We start from the raw sequence: 15,165 nt of genomic DNA on the forward strand, positions 1-15,165 counted from the left end.
ATTCGTTCGCACGTTTGTGTTAAAAAATGTATTTGGCAAACATAGTTATAGATTATAGGAAATAATTTCTTTTCGTTAGAAGGTATATCGGTATTATGATTTATAAAAAGAAAACGTATGCTAAATAAGTACGTCCGACACACGTGGTCTCGTTCAATCGCTTAGACTAATTAATAGTATATTGTACACCAAGGGAGCGAAACGGTCACTCCTGCGGTAAACTCGATTTCCACTGTGCGCGAATGCCGATTTTGCTTTCTGTAGCGAGGAATAACGCTTCATCGATCACGCTGGTGCGATCGAGGTTAAGATTCATGCCGTCCGATGGCGTTATTTTGTAAGCGATCTCTTGCGCAGCCCATCTCTTAGAACCAATTGCGTCCCGCTGCGAGTGAAAGCCATCTTGGATTTTCGACCAATCGGATTCGAGATCATTTAGCGATTTCCAAGATGGCTTCCATTGGGCTAACAGCTGACCACTGAAATATGGTCTGCGCAGACCGAAACAAAAATGCATCCGTCGGAGGAACACACCTTTGTCTACTTTTTCACATGCTATGCTCCCGCATTACAGGGAGCGAAATCGGCCTTACCGCGCATGTATGGAAAAAACATACGTATATGTATTTCTTATTGCTTTTTTCGTATCCTGTCTTTTTGTCTTTTGTACAAAAATATTTTACATCACTGTTGCACGAAACACAACGTGCTTAAAATTATTGTTAGCACGCAAGTTTGAGGAAGAAATTTAAGGAAAGTGAACTCACTTCGTTACAATAATATTAGCTTACAGTCGGTATGAAGTAGTGAATTAATATAGAATAAAGTTTCGAATGAGATAAAAGAAAAACTGATTGAATGTCTTAATAATTGGATAAAATAAATTACAATAAACATTAGCCATGCACAAGAACCTTGGTATTGAGGCATAAATTAAAAATGTAATCTGATCTACAATCTTAAAAACCAATCAAATATATGCCATGTTAAGTACTCACTCGAACCTCTATTGTTTAAATTGACAAAAGCACAAGGTAATTGCTCCAAAAATACGAGGATCGATTAATTGGGGTTCGGTGAAATTTGTGTGGAAAAATATTTTCAAAACACGAACTTTGAATTAAGACTCATGATAATAGTAAAAAAAAATGATAAAAAATATTTTCCGATTGATCGACGAACCTCAATTTTTACATTCCTCAATAACCTGGGGTACTTCATTTCAAGTTCTTACATAAATGTTTACTAATAAATAATCATAAAAAGTGGATTACAATAAACTATATTTACATTTGATTTTTAGCGTGGTAGTTTCCGTAAGATTTGAGTCAATCGTTAAAATTTATTGTAAACTGTGGACTGAATTTTTTTCTTTTTTTTGTAATAGGCTCCGTGCAACTGAATTACAAAGAAGATATGGAAATCTTCCTTTTTTGATTTACTTATATCCAACCGAAAAGCAAAAAGCAAACAATTAACTCAAGGCTCGATCTACCGCCGCATCATGATGTTTTGCCTTCTGGCAAACTGTACATTGATCTTAACATGTATACGATAATTGTAAACTCTCTGAACTAAATAAGATAAAAATTTCAATTATACGTATACTAAATTTTTTTTCACTGAAGCCATTAGTCACGCATTGTTCGCACATTTCTAAGGCACGTGTTTATGTATATATAATTTTAAGTTTATATAAGAAAAAAAAAAAATTTCCACACAGCTTGATATGCCACGTTCAAAAATATTTCAGTGCGACAAACGTACATGCAGTTGTAAAAACATGCAGAAACGGCTTTTGGAACGGTCTCAGTCTAAAATTGCTTTAACAAATTACACAACCAAAGAAATATTCGAAAGAAATATGCCGAAAAAATTGAAATTAAAATCGAAATCAAAATACTTGCGAGAGATACACAATGAAAAGCTAGTCACAGTTTGGAAATGTCCAAGGGACCTGAATGAGATGGAATAAATAAAAAAAACAAAAAAAATGCAATACAGCATTCAAATTTTATCCAACCAAGGTGAAGCTTTCGAATTAATCACTTTCACGAGAGTCATTATCAATGTTTGTCATTTTAACGTCAGATAAAATACATATTATGTTAAAAGTTAACAAGATTCAGTTAAAATTTGGCCGGGCGTTGCCAAATCTTGTTATTTCTTTTTCTTTCTTTTTCGTGAAATGTTCACAATGCAAACTTACCATCGTAAATTCAGTCGTTATATGTATATTGTGTATATATGTATAATATTTAAAACACTCGTTGAGATATTCAGATTACGAATACGCGTATATCATATATATATATACGTCTAATATATTATTCTAGTATTTTTTTATTCTACACTTTCTACACAAAATTTTTTACCCTCGTCCTTGTTTTTTTTTCTTTCCTATTTTTTTTTTATCTTGAAAAAAAGGCGACAGATCTAAACATTGTCCAGTCTTAGAGTCTATTTATCGCAATTAGAATATCGCTTGTCGCGTTATATTTATATCTCCGTTATAAAACAATTCTTCAACGCTCCGACTTCGAGTAATACATATTTAAGTAAATTAACCCCAAAAGGATAATTAGGAACATAGTGTGTTGATTATTTGCGGTTTTCCCGATACATCTGGATCCAGCCGTGATTGTTGAAATTTGGTTGATCATATTATCTGTAGGGTAAAAGACACGAAAAAAAATTGGTAAACAGAGAAAATTTTAGTCACATTTTTCAGCGCGCGAATAGTTACTCGTACTTTGACGTCTTACCTCCAACGTTTGATCGAGGTGTGGAAGTAATCCGCATTACTGGATCGTGCGGAATTGGTTTAAGCGGCGTGGGTGCGGGACTCGGAGAGTTGCCATAACATTGTCCTGGAATAGCGATCAAAAGTGACAACCTTGTATTTCTTAGTCTTATTTACAGTTAAACCTCGTTTATCCAAGATAACGTGAGGAGGAGGTACCTCGGATAAGCGAAACCTCGGATAACACGGAAGAAATAAAAATTTTGAAAATTTCAATCATTATTTACGTATTTGAAATGGTAAAATGAAATTTAATCACAGAAGTATATTAAATTGAAAATCTAACGAACGTAGATTAATCTTTGGGGTAGAAAGCATTGTTACTACATATAAGCAACAAAGTAAAGGCTCCATCCGTATTATCCGAGCATAACGCGGAGACTCGGTTGAGCGAAGGCCGGAAGAACGAGGTTTTACTGTAGTTCGTTATATTGTGAACAGAGCGAACTAAGAAAAGAAAGCGCAGAAGCCTTAGATTCTTATAATTTATTTTTTTTTTCTCCATGGGTAATGTAATCATTGTCCCATGTTCCTACCTTTTTTGTACAAACGCATTCCCTGCGTTTTGGGATCGATATTTCTTATACAATGATCCCCAGCTTCTTTGATGTAGATTTCCTCGTCGTTAACTATCAGTCCAACGAAGCACTCGTTTGTACTAGTGTCGTTTCTCTTCGTGTACGTATACATAACGCCATTTTCTTCCCACTGTCCAAGACACAAATAACTGCGTTCTGAAAATTTAGAAACGATAAGATAGAAAAAGCAAATATATTCACAACGATGAAATTAAATTCTTACGCACCCTCGTATAATTCACCGGTACTACAATCACTGACTTTGTAATACATGATTTCTCGCGTGTTGCAATTACTACTTAACTCTGCGCACATTCCAGGAAGATCGGTTATAACTCCCGTATACTGGCCCGTAATTGGGCAAGGAGATTCGACCACGCGTTCTATTCCTTAAAAAAAAATTGTTCCACATCTCAGATGAATGGGGCAATAAAAATTACATGGATGAGTCCAAATTTTTTTTTTCTTCTATTTTCTCTTTCGATCATCATTATTAAATAATCAATTAATTTTATTTGTCTACTCACTGGATTGTGTCATCCAAACGGGTTTGTCGAGATTCGGATCGTCGCAGAGGTAACTTTTGTAAGTAAGACTCGTTGCCGTACCTGTAGAGAATAGAAATTTCGATAAGAAAAGGATTGTCATTTATTATAGTTACTATTATTATTTCATGTTTTTTACTCTCACCTGTGGTGAATTCCAGAACGTTTTCACTACGTTGTTTCATCATTAAACACACGTAACCTTCCATCTCACTGTAAAAGAATGAGAATACAGTTCCTGATTTGTAATTTTAGAACGACTAACTTTTCATTCAATGAAATGATAGTTCTTAGGATCAAGGAAATGATATATTACCGATATAGGGAATTTTTACATTTTATACATTTTTTTCCGTGCTCATGGATAATAGAAAATTATCAAAATTATTATAATTACCATTGGTCCTTCGAATAGACGACATAACGTCCGCTTTGATCGTTCGAATCGACAGTTACGAAAGTGTAACTTTTATATCCATTTGTATCCGTAAACGTCATCGTGCCGTTTACGATCAACGATTGTTCCCACTCGCCGTGCGACCATTTCGGGAATCTTAAAACCAAGAATGAAAAACTTGACTTTACCCGAGTTCATTTTTTCAAATATAGTTAGAAAATAACGCACAGATTACGGATACTTACAATGCTACATGATTTCTCACGTAGTCTGGTACCGTTTTTTGGTTCGTCGCTTTGCTCAGTACCAGAGTTTCGTATCCGCTAGTTGAATTTTCAAGATTTTGTGTGCAACTCGAGTCGCTGCTGAATGCCAGGTAGGTTTTACCTTTTTTATTATCGACATGATAAAGCTGAAAGGTAATTGGCGACGTTAAGTCATAAATCGTACATTTTTGCATCGAATTTGTTCGTTCTCAAAACAAAACCCATATGTACCCTTGTGATGAGGTACACGTTTGAAATTTTCTAACAAGAAACTTACACCGCATCGATATTGGGGTCGACGTTCTTCGCCTCCTTGCGCGTCCAGAAGAGCCAAGTATTTCGATCCGTTCGGCCCGTCCCAAGTACCGAGACAATTGAATGTAATATCTGTCGGAGAGGAAGATATATTGCAATGGTAGACAAAAATCAAATTCTCAAATTATACCCAATGCCTGTTAATCACATTGAAAAACATAGAAATATGAATTTCTGATATTTTCTATCCCGGAAACAAAAAATAGACAACGACTTGTTAGAAAATATATCGGTAAAAACGTGATATGAGATACTGTGGCATAAGTGGTCTTACAAATTAGTGCGAAGTATAAATGTCAAGTCAATTTTAACGAACAAGTATTAGCGTTCACATATTAATTTTCATGCTGATCCTTGCCGAAATTACCGTTAGATACGTGTCTAAATTTTCATTTTTCTGATCTTTTGCTAAGTGCGTGTGTGATTCTGATCAATGTCACAAAACAAAGCGAACTAATGTGGATGCGCAGGTGACGATGATTCAAGCCATCATGATTTGCGACCACGTATGATGAGTACAAAGGTATGGAAGAGAAGTAAAAAAAATGAAAAAGAAAAACAAACGAAAAGAAACAAGGAATAACGAGGATGCGACAAGACCATCACGAACACAGAACACTTATGCTCACTCATTATCTGATCGCGAGACGCCTTTCTCGACAGACTGATGAAATCATCCCTACCAAGATTCTCGAACGAGCATCGTTTGAATTTCAAATGAAACACCGATCCGTCCGGGCAGTTGCCAAAGTCAGATGAGAACGTGTTACATTCAATTTTTTCTTCCGAACCGTCGTTTATATTGTACGTAAAATGGTAACGTCCTTCAATCGGGCAATATTCGTTCCTTATCGGTTGCCCAGCGAATTCCTTAGTACCTGAAATGAAAAATGACTTCTTATCACGTATCAAAACAGGATGGAAATAATATTTCCAGTTCTATAGAACTGCACAATTTTTTTTAAATTTGACAGTTGGTGTTCAATACAGCGCCTTATTTTAAATGACACTCGTTATTCGGTGCATGTTAGGTTGCTTGCAGTCAGGCGAAATTCGAGTTTATTCCTTGAACCCAACATACTCTAGGCGGATGCTTGTTCTAAACCTTTTTCTATCGTTAGTTCAAAGAATTTTTAAGAACCCTGCAAAATTCTTCGCAAAAAGAACAATATTCTCTGAATATTGAGGAAAAAAAGGAATTTTTCACCAATAAATCGTATGGTAATCGGCGAAATTTCCTAATTCAAGCAATGCAGGTTGCAAGTAGGTATGTTAAGTTGCATATCGGCAGGCGTTTCGTGGATAATCATGACTGAACTTTTTAGTCGACTTTAATAACGACCATATACAATATGTAAATACCGTCAGAAACGGAAGTCGAATATCATTTGTTGGCATTTGATATCTTTTTCTGATATATAATGTATGTTATGCGAAGACGTATCACTACGGATTTTCGCAAAATAAATATAGTATATTAGAGCTCCGAACCGGGTAAAGTTCGTCGAGGTTCATAACTCGCATAACCGATATCTATGGGTACCGGTGATAGAAACTACAAAACAGCTAGAGGTAAATATACAATAGAGAGGAATCCATCCTCCCCACCGGAAGTCTGGTAATTCCATACCACTTTCCCTCAAGGGTATTTTTTCTCTTTTTTTCCGTTCGTTATTTCCTCTTTTTTTTTTTTTTTTGTAAATGTACTCTACTACCTGTGCTCACATAGATATACCTATATATATGTATACCCATATTGGCGATGCGTAAATATTTTTGTAGGATTCTCCGAGACTCGGGTTTACCCTCGCGACACGTGGGAAATTTGAGATAGAGTTTGTTACCCTTGATTTAATATAGACTGAAATTAATACTTAAATCTATGAACAGTGAATTAGTATGCGTTGTTCAATCCTCACATGTGTCCATGAATTAAGGACGAACCTAAGGTTAAAATATTGAGGTATGAATTAGCAATTTGAAAAAAAAAAAGAAAAAGAAAGAAACAACACGAATCACGTGTTTAAGAATACAGGTAAAATTTATTCATGTCTAGTTTGTAGTCAAAAAATATTTCCTCGTAAAAAGTGAACGGAAAAAAATTTCAAACTTAATACAGGCGAGATAATTAGTGTGATCTCAGCTGATTCTGACTCGTATTCACTGAATATTTCATGGGACAGTGAGCCAGCTCTGGGAGATGACTTCTTTCGGCGTAACGAATTTCCTTTAGTCACGGAAAACCCAGAAGCGACAGGTAGGTAGCTTTGTATACCGTGAATTTATGGTGAACAGGAAAGATCGAGTACGCATGCGTCAACACATCCACAGATTTTACACGAGTTAAAGCAGCCCAGCGTGTGCCACGAACTGCTGCCAACCTAACCTTCACAACGGCACGACTGGCGTCACGTAAGAGGTTATAAACCATTTCGTCAAATAGGTTGGCAGTAGTTCATAGCACGTACTGGAGCTGCGTTCATTAATGTAAAATATGTGCAATTTTCCCTGTTAACCATAAATTCACGATACACGGCGAAAGAGGTTATACCCATGGGGTACCGTATTATCGCCTGGTGAACATATTTTCGAAGAACGGAGCCCAAGACTTGGAAAGTAATAAAAATGAATAACACCGTCGTATAAATCTACTGTAATTGCACTTGCGCATGGCTATAACGTTGCAATATGGCGTCATGCGGTGTGATCAGCTGTTCGTATTAAATATGTATATTGTACGAACATGGATGCACAAAAACCTTCGTGCAAGCGTTCATACGACTATTTTGATACATTAAATAGATACAGAGTAAAATATACGATGAAAAACAATCTTTATTATTAAATATGAGAGCAAAATGGCGTCACCCAATACCGTGGATCCCGATAGTTTTTGCATTGTTTTCATTCTCACTGCTCTTTTTTCACGCATTTATTTCACCTCTCCATCTCATGGTTCGATGGTTCTTCTTCGTATACGAAGATGTATAAAAAGAAGAAAGAAAGAAAAAAAACTACCGAGCATAGAGCAAAAAGTGAGCTCATTGAGATCAGAAACTCGAGGCGGAGATCGCCGCGGAGTCCCACGCCCGACTGTTATAATACATATAGAAGAACTACCCTCGATCGCTGATCGTGTGGATGACATCGACTTAAATTCAATTGTTGTGTACGAGGTATGTACGCCACGTGTATTATATACACGTATAATTCTGAGGTAAAACTATAAATGTAAGATGGCCGGTGTCACGCTTCCGTAAACACCACGAATGCTGGGTCAACTTGCGGCAATTTTTTACACGACGAGCCTCAGCCTCATTATACGCTGGAAGAATAATACTTCGTTTCAGATTTCTTGTCGCCAAGAAACCCGACAGGTAGGTATAATAAGATAAGATGTATAATAGACACCTAGCCCTCGTCTAGCGGGATGAGAAATAAAAAAAAAAAGAAAGTAAAATGGAAAAATAGAAAAACAATAAAAATTACCAATTTCCGCTCATCTCGCGATCGTTCCATGCGTTCGATTTTCTCATACAACAATTGTCAATTATACACCTCACAAACAATTTACAATGAATGATGAATATCAATTAGGCGTGCGCGCAGGCGAGATCAACGGACGTGTGAAAAGAATACGCATACATGTATACAAGTATAAAGTGATAGCTGCAACGCTGCATCAATTGAAGTTACAAAGACGTGTCTCGAAGCTCGTATAATAATGTATCAATGCATACGTAATATGGTGATGCGGGCATGGATATATAATGTGTGTATAGATATATATACATATAGACACCCGTGACCAGATCGTTTATAATTCGTTACGTTAGGTCAGTTTATAATTATAGCATTACGGCTCTTTCAGCGTTGCCAATCGTTAATTAATACCCTCGAAACAGTTACCAAAGAATCGACATCGGTATAATAGCCTTCGTAAGATAATAGAGAATGTTTTTCCAAACAGATGTTGCTCAATATCAAAATGTGATACCTACGCGTGGAAATAGATTAACACAGGTATACCCGTGAAATAGGTGTGTGTCTAACCGGTAAGACCGAAATTAACATGTAAATTGAGAAAAACGAAAAAGCAAGTAGTATATGTACGCTATAAATACCACGAGGATAAAAAACAAATTTTCATCAAACGTTGAAACTCGTAATATTCCGTCGTGTTTTTAGCAGGTTTTCTAAACTATCAACGTCGCGCGGTGCAGAATCGTCTTGGATGGCGCCAGAGATACACTGTAGGTTGTTAATATGATTATACATACTGGATCTAGGCATCTCGCAGGGGCGTCGTTTCATGAGTAATGTACCTCGATACGAAGGTAAAAAGTAAAGAATATATACACGTAGGCAGGTAGGCATGTATCAAGTGTGGGGATCAAAAACCGAGCAAAATGTATTCGGATACGCGCGTAGAGATATGAACGTACACGTATGTAAACGTATAACACACGAGTAAAAAACGGGTAGCATCCGCTGTCTAAGACATTCTTTCATAAGTGTTACACAATCTTCTCCGCACTTCCTTTCCTCTAGTTATTATACATTACGTGTGTCTTTATGCACATATATATATATATATGTATGTATGTAGGTGTACTTCCACTTGCTTCGTACCGTCGATGCATTGCTGTCAGTATAATGCAACGCATACAAGGAAACGAGGCGAATTAATTGGTATAAATTTATGCAATACAAATATTCATACGCTTTGTTTATACACCTGTAATAACAAAATCGGCCCCATGATAACGAGTATTTGAGTTATACTGTATAACATGTAAATAAGGTGCAATCACGCTAATTTTACAAGTACAACGAGTAAAGAATTTGAAAAAAAAAAAAAAAAAAATAGGAAAGGAAACCGAACGTCGTATATATTTACATATTTACGCAGGTGAGAAAGCGTCGGCTTACAATTAATGTACATCATAATACCGAATTACCTAATTAATCATTAACGAGCCGGTACAACCTTATATATACATTATACGCATCAGGCAGGATACAAGTTTCTAACTAGAACATAATGCGTTCTTAATTGGATATATAAGGATTTCGTTTCTATTTTTGCTTTTTCTCCATTAATTACGACGTGGATTCTGCAGCCGCGTAGATTTGAAATCACAATTCCAACATAGGTATATAACAGTGCCTCATGTGTGTCTGAGAAATCAAGAGAGAGAGAGAAAGAGAAAGAGAGGCTAACGGAAAGGCAAACACCTTACACACCGGAATCCCGCGTGAGTCACATTTCGTAAAAGAAATATCTATAATGAATCAGTGATTATAAATTCCGCGGACTATTCGTCGCCGGTGTGACAGCAATAATTGCCAAGTAACTATTTGACGTTAGCTTCGCACATACACATGCAATCAACGTAATATATTTAAGTGATCAATGAACCGCGAAACTTGTGAATGTGGATATGCGTGATTCGCGAATTTTTTCCTAGATGATCAAAAAATAGACGCCTGTACAATTTTGTTTTTTTTTTTTGAAATTTTTTTCCTTTGCATTTAATTTGAAAAGTCATTATTTATCGGAGCTGTTACGTTTCGATGCATTCGATTATGGTGTTGCAGATATAACACAGTTTGTCATTATACACAATACAGGTTTGAGATGAAGAAAAAGTATTGAAGGTATAAAAAAAAAAAAATACTTACGGTATAAAATAGCCTTGGAGTATAGAGTATCACAAGATGCTGTCGCGGCAATCTCGGAAGTGTAACATCTGTTCAAATTCTCTGAGAATACTTCGATTATGTTTCGCGATCTCCTTATCAATCGGAAACATCGGATGCAATCATCGTCGTTGTATCTGTGAAAAAAAAAAATATTAAAAAAAAAACAATCAATATAAAGTGCAATATACTATGTATAATTCAATAACGTTTTTTCATATCTAAAAGACAAATTTTTTTTATTTTTTTTCACATCTGCGGCGAGGTCCCACGATGAGATATAATTATGGTCGAAGTGCAAAAAGAAAAAATAAAAAAAAAAAAAAAAAAATTACAATGCGATCGAATTTCTGTAAGATTTTACAACGCTGTCGAGGGAATTATATTTTTCAGAAGAATCGACGCCGCGCTTTGTGGTTATCCTCAAGGTTCAGTATATATAGTTTAGCGTTGTTGTGTTGTATTTTTTTTTTTTTTCTTTTTTTTTTGTTTCGTTCGTAGCGAAGATCCAATCGGAACTCATCACTGCTGAACCGCAACTTGTGCAGGCGAGAAGAATTCTTTCGTTCGATGATCGCGCCTCAACGACGACAACGAGGATGAAGAAGACGACGACCCAAGAACTACGTCACGGCTGAGGAAACATCCGCCGGGCAGTTTAACGACGAAGAAGAAGGGCAACCCGATCGTGTAAGAGATAAAAATCTCTGCGGTATTCGATACCAGAAAAACGGTATTAAAGAAAAAACGAAAGACGAAAAAAAAAAAAAAAAGAAAAAAGAAGCAAGATCTTCAACACCGGGCAACGGGCCAATCAGTTTTTAGACGTACTTGACGAGGAAACCTGCAAATCAGAAGAACCAGAAAAACGAAAAACCGAAAAAAAAAAAAAAAAAAAACTACAAAAAACAAAACAAAACGCGAAGAGAAAGGTATAGAAGCAAGAAGCGCACCCAATTACGGTTCGAAAAATCTAATTTTCCCGCATCCTGCAACAACAGTTCCCGATCCCGTCCGCAGGTACTACAGACACTCACGAGAAGACTACCTTCTTATTTCAATTTTAACATTACATCCGAGGTGGTCCTACAGCTGCATCAGATCTTAAATATCATTCGCTGCAGAGCATGTGCGCAGCAGCGTAAGAGAGTTGATGAGAATTCGTAGGCACGAAGGTATCAGGAGCATGCATTATATACGCACATTTAGCTCTCCACGGAACATTATTCAGACGAGAGGTGCAGTTTCGCATTTTTATTTATTTTTTTTTTTTTCATTTAAAAAATTTTTTATTCTCTTACAACTCTTACTTCTCTCTCTTTCTCTCCCGAGCAAAAAAAAAAAAAAAAGAAGATCAGACTTTGCAGCGAGAGTCTCTCCAGCAGCATCCGCACGCATATGGAAATGGTAAAAATTGAGGAAGGAGCGCGCGGCATATCCCTGGATCCGTCCATCCTTCTGATGGTGATGGTGGTGGTGGTGGTGAACGTGTATAAATAGCTCTTGGGAGATGGCAATTTAACTTCCATTAAGAAGCGCGCATGTATAACATGCATTTTGCTTTCTTTTGCGCAATCTGATTCGCTCGTGTCCCCCCCCGCCTCGCCACCTCATCTTTCCCCTTTTTTGCTCAACCGTCGCGTCGAATCCAAGGATGGATCGTGGTCTCGTCTCATCTCGAAATGACGAACATATGGCAAAAGGTTCAGGTTCAAACTGTCGAATCAACAGGACGGTGCGAGTTCTCTCCGTATGTTACCGGTTTTTTCGTTCAGCGAACCAATTATAACGAATAATTTTCACAGAGTCATCGTAGTTTCGGGTTTCCCACCGGGAATATAAGGTGTTAATGCAGGAAACGATAATCAAAACGTGAATTCTAATACCAAAGAAAGAACAGTTGGCGTTTCAACAGTTGGTCAAATCCATGGTCTTGAACCGCCTCCGAAACAGCGTCTAATTAAAGGCTTAAAATCGAACGGTTTATGTAAACGAACTTATACCAACCTATTGACCAAAAGCACGTTCTGGCCAACTCGTCGCCGACAATATCCCCACACTGGTATCGAATTGAAGGTTATGCGGACAGAGGAGTATGGCACCGGATCACCGATGCTCCCTGAACCTTTGGAACCAGCCCCGCCAACCTGCATGATAAACTCGCCCTGATACTCGGCGGAGAAGTAACATCCTTCCTGTACCGCGTGTTCGGGATCCTCGAAACTCTGGAGCACTTCTTTGGCGGTGGCTGCGTGTGCGCCTGACGATCAAAAAACAATAAAGTTGTATAATAAATTGTATGGGTCCGATGCGGTGAGATCTACGAAAATCGATAAAGTGATAGGACCCAATTAGGGGGCCCATTTCCGCCGGGCGGACATACGGATATAACAACGGATCGTAGTTTATGCGGTAAAAGTCGCGGTAGAAAGAGACTATCTGTAAAGCGAACGTATTCTCATGCCGTAAAAGATGTTCCCTGCATGCTGTATGCGCGTAAAGCGATTCGTCTGTGCGAGTGAGACAAGCTCTCTGTATATGTAACGGAGGTACAGGCATCGCGTATACCTAACTATGTGAAAGGTGTGGCATGACATAGCTGGGATTCAGTAAAGCAAGATCCAGAGTTTAGTTCTCAGGAACCTGAGACCCCTAGTTGTGCATGCCATACATCCGTAACACACGTAACCACGTACAAACACACCTTACGTAGAAGTGAGCAATGAGATTTCCGTCGACTACGAGGAGCGTCGAGAACGGTTGCACCGATAGTGCAGCTGCACCGGTACAATCTCCCGACTCTCTTTGATTCAAAGGGTAAAAGATCATTTTCAACGATCTGATCGGGTAGTCGTAATAATTGTCTATTTATAAAGTCTGCAAAAGTCATCACCAATTATCAAAGCTGCACTGACAACGAGAAGAGTTTCAACTTGTGGTTACCGTACGACGGTCCTCGACTGTTCTCATTCTACACCATAACCGAAAAATATCGTGCTCGCGATTCATCGACTAATCGAGTTTTTCGATTAATCGAAGTTTCCTAGTAACAATTCTGCCGGTCAAACGGTATATGAATCGAAACCGTTGATTTATCGAAAATACGATTAATCGATTGATGGTAAAAACGATTAATCGATTAATCGCACAGCACTAGTTCTGGATGTTCCTTTGGCTAGCGAGACCAATCTTATTGGACTAATTAGTGAAAGATGTTAAATTACCGCACTAACGATAACGTCGGTGACCAGGACGTGGGTATATAATACAGCATACTGAAATCAATTGCAGGGGGCGAATAGAGGGACGACGGTGTTCTTTGCGAACCTGACTCCCGCCGAGACCACGACCACCGATAAAAAGAAGAGGCCAAGGTGGTGCCACGCCGCAAGTTATGACGATGTGGTCGCGGGAATCAATCATTAAGCAAATTGTGCCTAATCACTTCCTGTCGTTTAAATAACGCCGGCCGGATTCTATCGTCGCCTTGGGACAAAACATTGAACGAGAGATGTAAAGAGGATGAAGAATGGTAATGAAGAAGAGAAAAAGGGCGTGAAGGGGGGGGGGGGAGAGGTAAAAGAACGGCCGTTAGGTAGTCAAATCGCAAAACAAAGAGTTCGACATCGTGTTATTCACAGTTTGTAATCTTTTATTCATGAATCATCATGCCCAGCGTGTATGTACCGACATATATATATATGTATATATATACGACGAACGAGCGTCGTGCACGCGTCTTTTTGTCCTTAGAGACCCATGCAGGCACAGACTCGCCAGAATTCTCTTCGATTACATCACGAATGGAATGCCTGCGAGTGATTTGCCAATTCTTTGTATTTTTTATCTGACTTTGTATCATTTTTTTTTTTTTGCGTTTTCACCACTTCGTCACGCATTCTCCGAGTGCGTGAATGCTGACATTTATTCTCACGCGATCGGAGTCTGTAATTTTTCATTTTGTAATTTGCGAATTCGGATAACCGATTCGGATATTTGGGAAAACAAGACACGTATTTATGCCTTAAATACTCACGAGTGAACGGTGAAACTTGACAGATTGAGTTCTCGAATTCTTATACAGGTTTACCACCTGAATCTTCGGCTCTCAAACACGGCTTACAGAGGTTATGGTTACGTACGCGACGAAAATTTATCTGGTTCCAGCATATCTCGGATAGTTGCTATAACTATAATTATTCGGAACAGTGAAGCAGGGTTTTGTTGTTAATTTATTGATAACTGCTACGGGTCATCATAACAAAGTAATTTCAATTCACCATTTGATCCAGAAGAGTTTGACATCTCATTCTCCATTTCGAGTCAAGTTGGCACCCCTGCTTTGCATCTCGCGGACCAATAGTATTCGATTATTTGGCGCATGTGCAGTAATTTACTCTTGTTACGACAGAAAGTCGAGTCGGCGCCTCGCGCGATTCTTATTTGTTAATATACCCACCTGTACGTTGGGTTGCATAGATATAGGTATGTGAAACGATTTAAGCGAGTGAAAAATATACAGCGACGAACGGAAATGCATGTTTTAAGTTGAGATAAG

General features: G+C 37.9%; 1 protein-coding gene across 4 annotated transcripts in view; it reads right to left on the reverse strand.

Annotated features, from left to right (window-relative positions):
• Nucleotides 1–20: 20 nt before the first annotated feature.
• Nucleotides 21–15,165, reverse strand: part of LOC107226867 — a 36,700-nt gene continuing 21,555 nt past the window's right edge. For 3 of the 4 annotated variants that reach the window (XM_046742136.1, XM_046742135.1, XM_046742134.1), the window contains exons 3-14: nt 12,615–12,867; nt 10,590–10,744; nt 5,534–5,782; nt 4,867–4,976; nt 4,569–4,735; nt 4,324–4,479; nt 4,072–4,139; nt 3,909–3,989; nt 3,609–3,770; nt 3,340–3,537; nt 2,766–2,870; nt 22–2,668 (exon numbers count right to left, since the gene is read on the reverse strand). In XM_046742136.1, coding sequence (XP_046598092.1) covers nt 2,526–2,668; nt 2,766–2,870; nt 3,340–3,537; nt 3,609–3,770; nt 3,909–3,989; nt 4,072–4,139; nt 4,324–4,479; nt 4,569–4,735; nt 4,867–4,976; nt 5,534–5,782; nt 10,590–10,744; nt 12,615–12,867 — 1,847 coding nt within the window. In that variant the 3' untranslated portion in view covers nt 22–2,525. Of the gene's footprint in view, nt 2,669–2,765; nt 2,871–3,339; nt 3,538–3,608; nt 3,771–3,908; nt 3,990–4,071; nt 4,140–4,323; nt 4,480–4,568; nt 4,736–4,866; nt 4,977–5,533; nt 5,783–10,589; nt 10,745–12,614; nt 12,868–15,165 lie in introns of all 4 variants that reach the window. The other variant, XM_046742137.1, reaches the window with a different exon arrangement.

Source organism: Neodiprion lecontei, chromosome 5, assembly GCF_021901455.1.
Source record: "Neodiprion lecontei isolate iyNeoLeco1 chromosome 5, iyNeoLeco1.1, whole genome shotgun sequence".
Lineage (NCBI taxonomy): Eukaryota > Metazoa > Arthropoda > Insecta > Hymenoptera > Diprionidae > Neodiprion > Neodiprion lecontei.